General features: G+C 41.7%; 1 protein-coding gene across 1 annotated transcript in view; it reads left to right on the top strand.

Moving 5' to 3' along the window:
- The first annotated feature begins 6,524 nt into the window (after nucleotides 1-6,524).
- usp48 (ubiquitin specific peptidase 48) overlaps nucleotides 6,525-17,157 on the top strand; it is a 59,656-nt gene continuing 49,023 nt past the window's right edge. Inside the window, exon 1 of the mRNA XM_034167508.1 lies at nucleotides 6,525-6,878. Coding sequence (XP_034023399.1) covers nucleotides 6,751-6,878 — 128 coding nt within the window. The 5' untranslated portion in view covers nucleotides 6,525-6,750. The remainder of the gene's footprint in view (nucleotides 6,879-17,157) is intronic.

Here is a 17,157-nt window from a genome sequence, read left to right as displayed (position 1 = left end):
AATAGTAGTTATTCTTTTAAGTGGTGGAGAACAGTTGAAAGTCGCTGGAAATTATTTGCATGCAATACAGGCTAGCTACCAGCAGTAGGCAGACTATCCGGTTACTGTAGCAAGCTGTTGGGGTAGTTAGTGGAAGCTAGGCTAACTCGTTAGGTGCTTTAGCTGCGGTGATTAGCACCTGGGTTAATTCAATTGTCGGAGCCTCGGTGGTTGAAAGCACCTAACGGCCTGTTAGCATGCTATTGCCTCTGGCTTTCCAATGGATGATTAGTGTTCAATCCAGGTTAAGGGGCCATTAGCACAGCTGTAGAAGCTAGCGCATGTTAGCGCTCTATTAGCAGGCCCGTACTGTCGAGTGTAGCACCGACAGCTGAGAATGACTCAACAAAATTACATGGAGTGATTAACATGCAGGTTTCATGCAGTTAGTGACCGTTAAAAGCAGCTTGGTTCACCAAGTAAGGCTTAATGAAACAAATTGTTATGATTTTCAACACAGCTTGCAACCGCTAAGCAGCTCGGAGCGGGAGCTCCAAGATGGTGACTGTTTCCATCGAGCGTGTGATGTCGCGCAGGTTGACGGCGGCGCGTCAAGATAAGATAAGATAAGAAAAGCCTTTATTCATCCCTCAATGGGGAAATTTCAGTGTCACATCGCAGCATAGAACAGTAGGAATAGAAGGGCATACAACAAAACAACAAGCATCTCTCAAAAACAAGAACCAAAAAAAGCACTGAGTGCCGGGTAAAGCTGAGGCTGCCATTGTTCAGTTCAATGCTGCACTGCCGGGATGATACGAGGTCTGTCCAAAAAGTAACGGACCTTTTATTTTTTCAAAAACTATATGGATTTGAATCACGTGTGATTACATCACACAAGCTTGAACCTTCGTGTGCATGCGTGAGTTTTTCCACACCTGTCGGTTGCGTCATTCGCCTGTGGGCAGGCTTTGAGTGAGGACTGGTCCACCCCTCCCATCGGATTTCTTTTGTCTGGGAAATGGTGAGAGACTGCCGCTTTGCTCCATGAAATTTTTTTCAGAAACTGTTACAGACAGCCAGTTGGAAACCATTCGATAGATTCAGTTGGATATCGGTAAAGATTCTGTCGGCGTCACGCGGATTATGGACTGTTAAAACCTTTTTAAAGGCGGCCCACAGCGGCGGAGGGCGCGCGGCGCGCCGAGCGGCCATCGACAGGCTGGATCGACCAGATCATTTCTAAACTGAACACTGTGTTGATCTGGGACATCGTGTGACTACCACAGAAATGGCAAGAGAGCTGGACATAGCACTTTTGCAGCACATTCCACTGTTACAGGAGATTTTGTAATGAAAGACGTGTGGAGGATTTCGCACGTCGGCACGAAGCAGCTCAGGACACACAGCAAAAAAAAAACCCACCTCCGTGTTGGAAACCATTCAGAAGATTCAGACGACTTTCGATGGCTTTCAGTCGAGTGAGTATCCGAGAAATTGTGTAACAGCTGGACATGCCACAACATGTCCTGTGAGACTTCCAAGACGGAGGTGTTTTTTTTCTGCGCGTCCTGAGCCGCTTCGTGCCGATGCACGAAATCCTCCGCACGTCTTTCATTACAAAATCTCCTGTAACAGTGGAATGTGCCGCAAAAGTGCTATGTCCAGCTCTGTTGCCATTTCTGTGGTAGTCACATGATGTCCCGGATCAATACAGCGTTCAGTTTAGAAATGATCTGGTCGTTCCAGCCTGTCGATGGCCGCTCGGTGCGCCGCGCGCCCTCCGCCGCTGTGGGCCGTCTTTAAAAAGGTTTTAACAGTCCTTAATCCGCGTGACGCCGACAGAATCTTCACCGATATCCATCTGAATCTACTGAATGTTTTCCAACTGGCTGTCTGTAACAGTTTCTGAAAAAAATTTCATGGAGCAAAGTGGCAGTCTCTCAGCAAGTTCTCAGACAAAAGAAATCCGATGAGGGGGGTGGACCAGTGCTCACTCAAAGCCTGCTCACAGGCGAATGACGCAACTTGCTTGTTTTTTTTTTTTCACAAAATGGCGGACACTGCGGTCCTTTGGAACAATACAGCACTTTTAAAACACAAGATGGTGGACTCTGGGGTCCCCCTCCCTTTTCTCTCAAACAAGCTTTTGATCAGGACGTCTCCTGGTAAGGGAAGCAACCACTGGCAATCCTTTTCTGGAATATAGGCTCAGTGTAACATCAGAATCTCAGCTCATGCAAATCGTGGCTGGACAATCAGAGCACAACGTGCTGACTGACTCACAAGGTTTGTGACTGGTTAAGTAGGTAATTTAACCAGTCCCTTGGAGTCACGAATATAGTGATTACAAAAATTGGAATCTCGCAATTCTGCAATATGTATTCGGGTGAACAGTTTAAACCTGGAGACTCTCAGAATTTAACTGTCACCGAGGCCTCATATTAAACATGAATTTCTCATGTGAAAAGAGCACAGCACTTTTTCTCTCTCTCTTATACCAACACACAGAGTTCAGAATAAAGAAAGATTAAGTTGCTCTGTACGCTTCCAACTTAATTGAGTGTGTTTTTTATATGATTCACAGAGATTCAGACCTGATAAATGTGCACGGGCACCGATAATCTGTAGCAGAACCAGAAGAATATAATATGTTTTAGGTTATTTGAAATTATCACTTGTAGATAATTTTACCTCAAATACTGGGGCACCACCTATCACTGCCTGATATTATAACAAGGTTATAATATCGCTGATTTTAGGGTCAGTCAATAGGAAATATTAAAATCAGTCTCAAACTTCAGGAGTAAGCTCTGCAGGTCAGATCCAACAACCTCTGTAAAACCATACAAAAATCACAGACAACTTCACACATTTAAGATGTTTATTTAACTCTGGCAGGAGTTAAATAAGAGGACATATCACAGTAAGCAACTTAATGATGACGAAATTCAATGAGCAATGATTATATGACCTTCAGATAATTTGGTTTCGTAGCGGGAGTTTTAGGAGTTAAATTATTTTCTAATCAGCAGGGAATTTACTTTGGTATTTATTAATGTGAGAGAAGATTAATGATTTTGTTGGATAGAGTTAAATAAAGCCACTCTGTTTATCTGACATCGTAGCCCAGTCTTACTTTGGAGGCACTGTGCAGATCGGTCTCCATTTGTCAGGTGCTGGAATTGTCTCCTTTTCAGTCGATGCTCCATCCATCATACAGCTGCTTCAGGGACCTTGACAAAGTGACTCTGCCAGTCAACCCGCCCAGTTTTGTTGGTTACCGGGGACGCTTTCAGTTGTTATGCTGCGACTTGTGGCGGCGGTTCAAATCGCTGTTGACGTCTCAGCTGACCCATGTGTTTTTATCTCTGTAGCGCTCCGTAGTCTGGGCCATCAGATTAAGGGTTTGAGCGTCTTTATTCTCTATCAAAATAATCAAAAATTCGTCTTCCGTCATCATCTTTTGGAAGCCGGGTCAAATCAAAACTCAATACAAAAATAGCTGACTTTCTGAGAAAAATGTTCACGAGAGGAATTTGGAGTTGAAGAAGTAAAAGGTTTTAACGTTTAACTTCCTTTGACAAAAGTGGAGCAAAAGTTATGTGTCGAAAAAAAGGAAAAGTAATTTCTTGTTGGCGTGCACAAACAAGAAAGAAGTTTTAAACAGCATGTGGTTTCAAACAAAGAGCCGTAAATCTTGTAGGACAGCGAGGCAGCGTCTCAAGACCCAGGAAAACAAAAAGCGTAGGAGCGCAGAGCAAAAGAGAAGAGAGAAAAGAGACCGAGTTCCCGGGGGCACAGGCTTTTAAAGGTTAAAAGCTCCACCATCAACAAATTCTCGGTACTGTAGTTTTTTCTGAGTTTCTTTGTCTGGTTTTATTTATAGAAATCAGCGTCTGCTCCTAAATTCCCACCTCAAAACCAAACAAGTCCTGTAGGATAACTCTTGTAAATGGTTTTCCGTGGAAATGCACACACAACACAATTATATATGAAAGAAAGCACATTAGGTAAACTTTTCACAATAAACAGAGTATAACATACCAGATATATTACTTTCATGGATGAGGTTAAATGGTCATGTTTTCTTTTCCTTTTTTCTGTTACAACAATACCATGCACTTTTTAAAACGTGGTGACAATTTAAATCTGCACGAGTTGGTTACATGCCCTTCCTCAATTTGTCCAACAGGGGTCACTCTTGTTCCATGGACTGGATTTTGGATTTCATCACAAAATGTGAACGAGGTCAATACTGGGTCGATTTTAATCAGAGAAACTGGACTGTGATCAAGAAGTTGATGGCAATTCTTCAGTGAGCTGTTTTTTTTCTTGAGTCTAGTTGGAAAGACATATTTTTAGGACTTTTGGGAAGAAAGTATGTCTTTCTGTGGTCTGTTTTTTATGGAAGAGGAGCTGGCACATCTGTTTTGGAATCTTGATAAGGAGATTCGCAGCTCCTTGAGGAATGCACTTTGGGGAGTCTTAAATCCTGGAAAGGGTGGGGATTTATGACACCGAGCCATCCTGTGTCGGCTCAGACGGTCTCCCTTTGACACCTGGAGATATACCAGGCCTTGCTCTGTTGAGTTTTTCCATTTTAAAGAAATTTCATGACCTCTGCTTGATGCAAACATAAGACGTTGAATGGTGGGCACAGCTTTCCGTTACATATACCACTGTCCCAGCTTTTTTGAAACGTGTTGCAGGCATCCATTTCAAAATGAGCAAATATTTACACAAAAACAATAAGGTTTATCAGTTTGAACATTAAATATCTTGTCTTTGTGGTGTATTCAACTGAATATAGGTTGACGAGGATTTGAAAATCATTGTAAGTGTAATTTTTGCCATTTTTGGCCATTTCCACTACTTACATTTGAACAAACTCGTCCTAGGGATTTCATCCAATCATCTTCAAATTTGGTCAACATCATTATGACCCAATGGTGATCAAAAGTTATCAAAAGAATGTAATTAGGTCAAAAGGCGTGGCTGCTAGGGTTCGTCAAACTTTGGGGAGCTTTTGGAGGGCGCCGTTTCACTTCAAACAACTGTCATGCCCACATACTTCATCGTAGATCCTTCAAACTTGCTGAACATGATGGCGACTCTGTCCTGAACGTCTGCATATATTAACTTCTCACCTCTGCCATAGCACCCCCCCCCCCCAGTAGTAACAGGAAATGTCCTGTTTTTACTTTAACAGGTACTGATGTCACATAGTTAACCCCATCAACTTCATTCCACTTCTAAAACATGCAGAACAAGTTGGTGAACATAGGCGATGATCACCGTTAAGTTACGAGTAATGGCGTCCGTGTGGCGGCGTGCTGAATCTCACCCATTCGCCATGAAAATATGTTCTTCCTTTTGACGGCCTTAATTTTGTCATATCATCATGAAAATTTATACACAGGTCAAGCATGACAACCTCTTACAATTCATAGGTGTGTCGCCCATGGGTGAGGCAAAATGCCTCAATAGCGCCCCCTTGAAACTTTCAAAAACCCCTCCCCATAGGGTTTTTTGGAGTAGGGAGATGAAAATTGGTACACATGTATGCATGAAGAAGAATTGAGAGTTACGGACATGGCCGCCGCACGAATAGTGAAATGAGAGCTATACGGACATGGCCGCCGCGCGAATAGTGAAATGAGAGTTACGGACACGGCCCCCGCGCGAATAGTGAAATGAGAGCTATACGGACACGGCCGCTGCACGAATAGTGAAATGAGAGCTATACGGACATGGCCGCCGCACGAATAGTGAAATGAGAGCTATACGGACATGGCCGCCGCGCGAATAGTGAAATGAGAGTTACGGACACGGCCCCCGCGCGAATAGTGAAATGAGAGCTATACGGACACGGCCGCTGCGCGAATAGTGAAATGAGAGTTACGTGCAAATAGGGTCGGCCTTGTTTTTAATGTGATGTGTTGGAACCATCGATGTCTATGTGAACACAGGGTGAGCTCATGTGAACCATCTTCACCTGTACTGGACACAGTTCTGAGCCAAACCACATCAGATCCTTGAGACTAAATGCTGCAAAGTGAAACTGTTTCGAACGGATTGTCATCCGTCTGGATGTGATGCGTTTTTTTATGCACGGCGCGTCAGCGTGTGATGGATCAGCGCGTGCAAGCAGTCAGTGGCTGCATGAAGTTTTCTGCCGACGGGGTGGCCCCGCCCGGCGCGTGACGTCATCGTGTGATGTCATCGTGATTGGGCCTATTATTTATTTTATAATATTTATTTTGTAATGGCTTGTAAAGGCTTTCACTTCTTCTTATAAGCATCTGTAAAATTATGTTTATTATGGATTTAAACATTTTTTTTACTAACGCTGTTACTGACCGACCGAGCGTCTGTTTACGTTTTTTATCTCGACCTTTGAACTAACGTGGTCGCGCATGAGCATTGAATCTTTTGTTCTTCAGTCTGCAAACGATTTTAACGACGAAGTCGATACCCACTCCTGCCCAGGTAGCGGCGGTAATGAACCAACTGGTTACCGATCGCCAGTTAAGCCTACGGAAGAAGAAGAAACAGCAGCAGCAACAGAGCAGCTACGTCACTTGTTGAAGAACAGTAGTTTCTTTTCAAAGTGACGTGAAACCGCGAAGAAAATGTATGAAATAATCTCAAACCGGGTTTAGTGAAAACCTGAGATTTGACGTATGCGCGTTGAGCTAGCTGTAGCATGACGTCAGATGACTGAGCCGGCGAAAGCTAACGTTAGCCTGAGCTGTTAGCTGGAGGATTATGGCGCCTCGTTTACAGCTGGACAAAGCTGCGTGGATCTGGACCGAGTCCGTGAGACCCGAGGACATTAACCGGGACCACATCGAGCAGGCCTACCGCATCAGACTGCCGGCCTGCGCCGGCTGCAGGTACACAACTGCAGACACACAAACACAACAGACAACTAGGGCTGTCACGATTAGGAATGTCTGGAGACGATTAATTGTCAGACAAATAATTGCGATTGACGAATATATTGTCTATTTTTTCTTTTTTTTCCCCTTCTTTATATTCTACTATCGTAGTATGATCAGCTTTACTGATACACATTCTGTGCTGAACACGTTAATGAATAAGAGCAATTTAATGATGTTTTTAGCATCAAGAAATAGTATCTTCTCCAATCCTTAAGTGGATTTATTGTGATCAGTCTTCTGCAACAGGGCAAACATTGAACCTAACTCACGTTCACCAAATGCACCAGCTGCTGTTGGACCGTGGTGGGTCTCAAATTGGGTTTCAAATTTGTTGTGTTAGCGCTTTTGACGATGGATGGGCATTGATAAGATTTTATCGGTTTCGCTTCTTGATCTGATTCCTTATTGATTCCCTTATCAAGACCTCTTGTGAAGGATTTATGGCCCAGTCACACGGCACACGACGATTCCTGAACGAAGGAAAAAAAGTAAAAAAAGCCACAATTCGTTGAGAAAATGTGGACGAAAGAGCTTTTATCACCAAACAGCCTGCGAAGCAAGAGCGCAAAAGGGACAGAAGAGGAACTTAACAAAACCGAAGCTAACGATCTCAACGCTTTAAACGAAATGCGCATGGACCCACAGCTGGAGCAGTGTGTGTCTGCATCTGTGAGTTCCAGGACTCTGTGCTGGGACAGAGCTCATAGCACCTGAGTCCTGAAGAAACTGCAAACAGACGCTGTGGAGATCTGTGTGCAGGTCGGTGGACCACCTGCTCTGGTTCCTTGTCCAGAACAAAAGAGGGATCATCTCCTTCATCATCAGAATCCACACTGTCTGACGACACGCTGCACACTCCATCTTGCCCCAATAAAAAAATAAATAAATAAAGAATGGTGTGCCGTGGTGGCGACCCCTGTTGTATTATGTTCTAAGCCATATATATTGATTTATAACAGAAAACTGTCAAAAGGGGTAATACAACCCCTGGCAAAAATGATGGAATCACCGGCCTCGGAGGATGTTCATTCAGTTGTTTAATTTTGTAGAAAAAAAGCAGATCACAGACATGACACAAAACTAAAGTCATTTCAAATGGCAACTTTCTGGCTTTAAGAAACACTATAAGAAATCAGGAAAAATAATTGTGGCAGTCAGTAACGGTTACTTTTTTAGACCAAGCAGAGGGAAAAAAATATGGAATCACTCAATTCTGAGGAAAAAATGATGGAATCATGAAAAACAAAAGAACGCTCCAACACATCACTAGTATTTTGTTGCACCACCTCTGGCTTTTCTAACAGCTTGCAGTCTCTGAGGCATGGACTTAATGAGTGACAAACAGTACTCTTCATCAATCTGGCTCCAACTTTCTCTGATTGCTGTTGCCAGATCAGCTTTGCAGGTTGGAGCCTTGTCATGGACCATTTTCTTCAACTTCCACCAAAGATTTCCAATTGGATTAAGATCCGGACTATTTGCAGGCCATGACATTGACCCTATGTGTCTTTTTGCAAGGAATGTTTTCACAGTTTTTGCTCTATGGCAAGATGCATTATCATCTTGAAAAATGATTTCATCATCCCCAAACATCTTTTCAATTGATGGGATAAGAAAAGTGTCCAAAATATCAACGTAAACTTGTGCATTTATTGACGATGTAATGACAGCCATCTCCCCAGTGCCTTTACCTGACATGCAGCCCCATATCATCAATGACTGTGGAAATTGACATGTTCTCTTCAGGCAGTCATCTTTATAAATCTCATTGGAACGGCACCAAACAAAAGTTCCAGCATCATCAAATTGCCCAATGCAGATTCGAGAATCATCACGCAATATGACTTTCATCCAGTCATCCACAGTCCATGATTGCTTTTCCTTAGCCCATTGTAACCTTGTTTTTTTCTGTTTAGGTGTTAATGATGTGTCAGGAAAGATGACTTTAAGCTTGGTTTCAGCTTGTTTTCATCTTGGAATATAATACGTGCCATGGGATTAATATACATGCTGTTGGATTAAACTGCACAGTGTTTAGTACCTTCCCGGAGTAAGTGAGGTCATACCGGACTTTTCCATTGCAAATGGGGAGGCCCACGGAATGAACTCAGTGGTGAAGACGATGGAATATGTCTAAGAATGATTCTAACATGACAAGTATGATCAAATGAAGTATTAATGTGTTAAAAATTAAGAGTTGATTAGAAAAAGTATGTTACAAATAATTGAAATGAATGATTATATGAGTTGTTTTTCATAAAGAGTGCAGAGTCAGAGAAAAAAGAGGAAGTGAAGATGATGTCGCAAGCAGGGCAAGAAAAGCTGATGTTAAACAACTGATCAAATGATTAAAATGTTAGTAAGATATTAAATGAATAATAAGGAATGAAAATGTTTGTATATGATCATATGAATTGTTTTTATGTGAAAGAAAGTTGTAATGAAATGATTGAATATGATCGATGTGATTCTAAAGAAATGATTAAAGAATGAATTCTCAGAAAGCTGAAGTGTTAACAGAAAAGAGAGACTTGAGCAATAAGTTACTGGTAAGGAGCTGCAGAAGATTTCCAGTAAGGGAAAGAGAAGGGAGGAGGTTTTGAGTCAACAGCGTCCCCATGGTAACCAAGATCATCTGAAGACAACAAGAGTCAAGCACATATATAAACTGTGAAACACCAGGAAACGGGGTTATTATTCAAGGGAGAGGTGCTGTTTCCACTTCTCCCCTGCTACGAGATCACAAGACTTGACCATCTTGTGAGCAGCAATTGGAACCGTGGAGTGAGAGGATTGGAGCCATAAGAGATCATTTGAGAGAGTTTTCAACTCCCACTCAGGCCGTCCAGTCACGGAGTAGCAGAGCATTGGAGAATAATCACTGGCCTTAAGTCTGAGTGGGGAATGTTCAACGTTTTCTCTCTCAAGGAACATCACTGCATACCAGAATGGATTAGATCAACTTTTGGTTGATTGAAGACGGAATAAACTCTTATGTGGATTAATTTCCTGAAGGATTACAACATCACACAAGGATCGTGGTCAGCTAACGACTAATACCTGATGAAGAGGAAATCAAGTTCATCGAACTGGGGACTTTAACCTCAAAAACCTCCTTCCCTCACTCCTAGAAAAATTGTTAAGAAGTCAATCCAGTCCCAGTCAAAGTAAGATCAGACAGTATTATTGAATCAAAAACAAAAATCTCTGCCAATCATTATTCTAATTATACTTGAATTACTGTTGTGAAATTATCATCATATAACCTATTTTGATTATGTTGTCGGCACTTGCAAAACCTGCAGTAAATTTCCAAGCATGCAGTTAAAGTGTCAAGGCTCGGACATTGGATTATTGATGCTTCTTAAGGTGTAAAAGTTAGTTTATTGGGTGTACAATATCAAAAAGTGCTCTAAAAGGTTAGTCTGGTTTTTAATGAAAATAACACATCCTGGGGACTCGCTGTACGAGTCACTAAATTTAAAATCTAGCAACATTCCAAGAGCCCTGATCCATAAGAGGAGAGCTGCCGTTAACAGGCGTGGCCGGTTCGTATCCTGGTTCCAGAGAAGGCTATTCGACCGGGGTGCGAGATCAGCGTCAGCGGGGTGGACGTCCGGATGGAGGCAGTGAGCGGCTAGACGAATCTCCTCGCCACCAGCTTAAACAGCCTTTGTGCAGCCCTGCCGGGTAATACCCGTGGAGACACGAAGGTCGGACCCCAGAGACGGAGAGCTGGTTTTGTACACAAACACACTCGTCGGAGGGTGAGCGTGTGCCGTGTATCTAAAAAAAAAAAAAGCGGGATCTGACAGACGGCTTTCGTTGAGCTTTTCTGTATGTAAATCCCATTTCCTTTAGGCGATTTCTTACAGTTCGGCCACAGACGTTGACTCCAGTTTCCTCCCATTCGTTCCTCACTTGTTTTGTTGTGCATTTTCGATTTTTGAGACATATTGTTTTTAAGTTTTCTGTCTTGACGCTTTGATGTCTTCCTTGGTCTACCAGTATGTTTGCCTTTAACAACCTTCCCATGTTGTTTGTATTTGGTCCAGAGTTTAGACACAGCTGACTGTGAACAGCCAAGATCTTTTGCAACACTGCGTGATGATTTACCCTCTTTTAAGAGTTTGATAATCCTCTCCTTTGTTTCAATTGACACCTCTCGTGTTGGAGCCATGACTCATGTCAGTCCACTTGGTGCAACAGCTCTCCAAGGTGTGATCACTCCTTTTTAGATGCAGACTAACGAACAGATCTGATTTGATGCAGGTGTTAGTTTTGGGGATGAAAATTTACAGGGTGATTCCATAATTTATTCCTCAGAATTGAGTGAGTCCATATTTTTTTTTTTTCCCTCTGCTTGGTCTAAAAAAGTAACCGTTACTGACTGCCACAATTTTTTTTTCTTGATTTCTTATAGTGTTTCTTAAAGCCAGAAAGTTGCCATTTGAAATGACTTTAGTTTTGTGTCATGTCTGTGATCTGCTTTTTTTCTACAAAATTAAACAACTGAGTGAACATCCTCCGAGGGCCGGTGATTCCTAATTATTGCCAGGGGTTGTAAATATAAGTGTAAAGATGATTGAATATATCAGAGCAGTAAACTGATCAGTGCGTGTGGATGCGCATTGACTCCCCGTGTGCGGTTATTTCACCAGCTGATGACTGATCCACAACGTGAATTCTGCCTTCCAGAACAGCTCTTTATATAATCTTTTAATTATCTACCCGTTGCCACATGTACAGATGGACTGGATTGTCATTCCTACACTCATGTTATATTTAATAAAAAATAATAAGCGCATGCAGCAGCTGCTGCTACCGCTAATGCTGCATTCAAGTACCATCGGAAATTACACAACTCTTTTGTTTCAAATTCAGCAGTTGCTTGTGGCAAAATAATTCATTGTATCCACACAAAGATTAATTCTGGCCAATGTAAGGTGCCTGAGCCCAGTCAAGCTGACTGTCCACCCAGATAAAAAAAAAAAAAAAAAAATCCAAGCAAACAGGCTGAGTTTGCCCTGTAATTTCTGACGGTACATGAAGCAGCAGCAGCCTCAGTGCTCACAAACCGGCTTCTGCATGGTGTGAAAACATTCAGCTGCTTGAACGAAGTCAAATTAAACAATAACGTTACAAAAACTAAACAAACGATTAAAACATCAAGCACGACAGCAAAATGAAACACGGACGAATTGAGGTTTTCGTTGCCCTTCGTTCAAATTTTTCAACAGTTTAAAAATCCTGACGAATCGCCAGCTGCAGGAACGAAGCTGCGCGAAGGTTAAATGATGCCAACGAAAGTTCAGATTTCTTGTTTTGTTAGGGCTTCCTTGCCCTTCATAATTGCTGTGTAACTGGGCAATTACAGGTTTTCTATGTCAACATTTTAAATTGGTCATTAATGTCTGGACATAAATAAAAATAAAATCTGTAGTTTTTTGTCAAAAGCATTTCCTTTCAGACATTTTGGCATGAATGTCTCTCCGTACCTCTGAGCTGAGCTCAGCTGGCTGCTGCACATCAGCGCAGGACGTCTCATTTTGGGAAGAAAAAACCTTTTTATTGATTGCAGTTTGTATTACAACATTTAGAAAGAGGTGTCATTTGATCTAAATGGTGTTTCACTTCGAATTTATTAATTCTGACTGGACTCTATCGTTCTAACTTGACTAGGCAGAGAGCCGCGCAGCATTTGGAGCTGTGTGAACAGAACGGAGGACAATTCTTGTTTCTTTCTCCCAACAAGACAGGAGTCCCAGTTAGTGAGTTTAATCTGCACAAAAGTGACTCACGATTGACACATTCAGGGATGAAAGTGGTAAAAAACAAAAAAAGCTGAAACCCAAAATTACCCCCCAACACCACCTGCACGAAATGTTTGAATTCTAGAAGCTGTGAAATGCAATCTGGGACTATTCTAGACAATAAACTGCTGTGAGTGCAGCATCCATTTAGTGAGGGGAAAAAACCCAACTTTCCTTATTCAAATTCATTCCAGTAGTATTCTGCTCTTACTAGGATGCAGCAGTTTTCTAGTTTGGCAGATAGTCTTGGAGGAAATCACTGAAAAAATGAACAAATTGAAAATATGCTTTGACCAAAACAAATTGTTATTAATCTTAAATAAAGCAGGGATGAAGTGGAGATGTAAGAGTCACTAGGTGTTCACAGGAAACACTTATTTATTTCTGTATGTATTTTTTCATGTTCATTGTTAGTTGGTTTTATATTTTCTGTTGTGTTTTAATCAGGTTCTTTTTGTCTCTTACTCTAAAATTGTATTGTAGCATTATTAGTTATTATTACTATTATTGTTGTTGTTGCTGTTATTATTATTATTAATATATAAACAAAAATTAATAAAAAATTACAGTTTTTAATACATTTGCAAGGTTCTAGCTAGCGCAGACTTGCTTTATGGCCTGTTACGATATAATTTTGGACCGTTACGCTTATTTTGGACCGTTACACTTATTTTCAATACAGCATAACGGGTCTGTAATCAACCGTTTCTGCAGTGCGACTCCAGTTTGAAGCGTGAATCAATGAAGCAATGCTTTGATTCAATGGCTCGTGGCTCTTTGATTCGCTGCTCTTCAGAAGCGGCAAGTCTGCTTCTTAACCCCTCTCAAAGCCATTAAAATATCACGAGTCACTTTTGTGTGTATTAAAGTCACTAACTGGGACTGTTGTCTTGTTGCTGTCAAGAAACGAGAGTCGTCCTCCGTTCCATTTGCACAGCTCTAAACGCTGCGCGGCTCTCTGCTGAGACAGAGTCCATTCGGAATGAATAACTTAAAAACAAATTGCGCTTTAAATAAAATGACACCTCTTTACAAACGTTGCAATACAGACAATAAACTACAATTGACTAAAAGTTTTTTCCTCCCATAATGAGACGTCCTGCATTCTTTATGAACCTGACGTGCATCGCAGTGAGCTGTAGAGCTCAGCTCAGATATGGAAAGACATTCTTGCCAATAATAATGTCTGAAAGGAAATGCTTTTGACAAAAACTAAGATTTTATTTCTGTTCATGTCCAGAGATCAAGGATCCACCATGTAGAGTTTATTATGTCCAGAGTTTAAGGATCCAGTAACCAGTTTCATATTTATTTACTTTAAAACTCAATAAAATGTTGTTCATTTTCAATTTAATCAGCTTATAAAGCGGTGGTGGCCAAGTGGTGAATGCCGCTTGGTTTCAGTTCAGAAGGTTCCGGGTACAAATCCCACCCCTGCCCACATTTCTCCATGTAATGTGGAATTGCGTCAGGAAGGGCATCCGGCATAAAACCTGTGCCAATTCAACATGCAGATCCACCTTGGATTGCTGTGGTGACCCTGAGTGCAAACAAGGGAGCAGCCAAAGGGACTTAGTATAAAGCGTCAAATTACAACAATGGCCATCTCAAGGTGCCTCACACAGAACAGTTCAACATAAAAAATTAAAATAAATAAATAAAAAAATTCAAATACTTAATTAAAAGCAGAAGCAAAAGAATAAATAAAAACATAAAATAAAAACTACTCATGAGAAAGAGAATAAAATAGGTTTTAAGTCTTGACTTAAAATGTCCACGGACTCCGACTGCCTCACTGTCTTGACTTAAAATGTCCACGGACTCCGACTGCCTCACTGAGGGCCATGTACTGGCTAACCCAGAATGACATTGCCCACTTAACAACCTTCCCCAGCCTTCTGGACATGATGAAGGGATTTGGGCTGTCGTACCTGGCTTTTCCCCTTTGACATAGAAAACCTGTAAAGCCTACTTTTAGTATGCAGAAAATTCACAAGAAGTATCGATAAGCGGAATCAATAATGGTATCGATAAAATCTTATCAATGCCCTTCCCTAGGTTCTAATCAAATTAGCAGCAAAAGCCAGAACTTTTCAAAGCAGCACACATAAGGGGAATCAATAATGGTATCGATAAAATCTTATCAATACCCATCCCTAGGTTCTAATCAAATTAGCGGCAAAAGCCAGAACTTTTCAAAGCAGCACACAGAGTAAATATAAAGTCTTCCATTCTGACCTGTGATGTGGATTCATCATCACAGTCTGAAAACTGGTATACACAAAAAGACGCCCTGGTTTTGGAAGACAATGTCTGGAAATGTGTTAATTCCTCATCAATGAAACTGCTTGTGAATAACACAGGCTTTTAAAGAAGTCCCTCAATGTTGTAATATGGTGCTCCAGGTGTGTTTTTCAGCCTGAGCTGAAGAAAGCCACCTGTAGAACAACTTATTTTAAAAAGCTGAAACCCTTCAGCAGTTATTTTATTCCACTTATTCACAATCAACATTCACCACAGCCCTCCATCCCATCGTCGCTTTAGCACTCTGCTCGCAACAAAAATAAATCACATTAATGATCCACAAAGACATAAAAGAGGTGTGTGTTAAATTGCACTCTTAACAACAGCATTACTCATTATGAGCGGCTGATGTTACAGAGGCGGTGCTATGACATCATCGTTTCAGAAACACACAGAGACACACATCCAATGTTTTCAGATGTATCCACACTGGGACACGTTTTCAAAGTATCGTGTTCGGCCATGGAAAACCACACAAGTTATCATTTTTCAGCTGAGAGCTTGATTGAGAGAAGATGCACGTCACACAGTGGCATTACCAGGATCCTTTGAGTAAACTCAGCCTCTTCAACATCTTTGTTGGTTAGTCATGAAAGTTGCAAATGAGTCTTTAGCTTTATCGTAAACGTGCATGCTTAATTATGCCACATTACGAGTACTTGTGATGTGACTGTGACACACGCGCACATCGTGATGGCGATGTTCATACAACACATCGCACAGCCCTAATGAGCAGGAACATTTCTGCGGGCATTTGTTGTTCATTTGGATGTGACGTGGCTATGACGTCTCCATTTTCTTTGTCTAATATGGACATGCAGTGTAAACGGGCGTGATAAGGAACATTATTATCACTTTACCGGGGCGTTGCTAGGCTGGTATCGTAGATTTATGTCAACGCTACCTGGCTATACCCACCTGCTGTGTGTAAACAAATGACGTCATAGCGCGTGCAGCCCAAGAACTGTCCACGGGGGGGGGTGGACTGTCCACAGAGGAAAAGATGAAAAGGCGAGAGGTGTGTGTTGGTCCCACTGTGGATATTCCAGATGATTTTCTCATGGATAGTATGACAATGAACAGCAGCTAAAGCAACCAGCTTGATGAGGACGCACTGGTGAATTTGGAGAGCAGCGTGTGCGCCAGCCGACACGACAAAAGTTAAGTGAGCCAACTTTTATGTATGCGTTACGTGTTGTGTATCTCAGTAAAAAGTGATAATAATACAAATAACATGCTGTTGTTGTGCGGTATGCATTTTCTGAGTCCCTCTGTTCACGCCCAGTCCACCCAAAATGACAGATATTCGCCCTCGTCTAACTCAGGCGTGAACGGAGGGCCTCTGAAAAATGCATACCGCACGACAACAGCATGTTATTGTATTATTATACTCACCACTTGTTGACAGTGAAACATTTTGTGTGTGTGTGTCACATTCAAAACATTGGTTGTCTGGTCCAGTCAGGTTGTAGAATTTAGCATTTTTTTTGAACGACTATCGTGAAATATCTTCAGACTTGGTGTGTACTTATGTTGTCTTTGTGGTCATTGATTTAACATCCAAAAACCTCGTTTGTCCTCACGGATAAACTCCTCTTACTTGACGCACATGATGCACTGTTTCTTTCTCTTTTTGCTCTGTATGCACCACTGTGCATTTAATCATTAGTGATCGATCTCTGCTCCCCTCCACAGCATGTCTTTTTCCTGTTCTCTCCCTCAGCCCCAACCAGTCCCAGCAGAAGACTGCCCCTCCCTGAGCCTGGTTCTGCTGGAGGTTTCTTCCTGTTAAAAGAGAGTTTTTCCTTCCCACTGTAGCCAAGTGCTTGCTCACAGGGGGTCGTTTTGACCGTTGGGGTTTTACATAATTATTGTATGGCCTTGCCTTACAATATAAAGCGCCTTGGGGCAACTGTTTGTTGTGATTTGGCGCTATATAAAAAAATTGATTGATTGATTGATTGACTTGTGGAAACTTATCTCTAGCAGCAGTCTATTTGTAATAAAGTTGGAACACAGAAATATAAGCTTTTAGATGAACATGATGTACAGCCGTCATTACTGATCACAGTTGGCAGGGATGCAGCAGCAAGAATATTATATCAAATATTATA

Source organism: Thalassophryne amazonica, chromosome 3, assembly GCF_902500255.1.
Source record: "Thalassophryne amazonica chromosome 3, fThaAma1.1, whole genome shotgun sequence".
Taxonomy (NCBI): domain Eukaryota; kingdom Metazoa; phylum Chordata; class Actinopteri; order Batrachoidiformes; family Batrachoididae; genus Thalassophryne; species Thalassophryne amazonica.
This window is presented reverse-complemented; position numbering and strand designations above follow the sequence as displayed.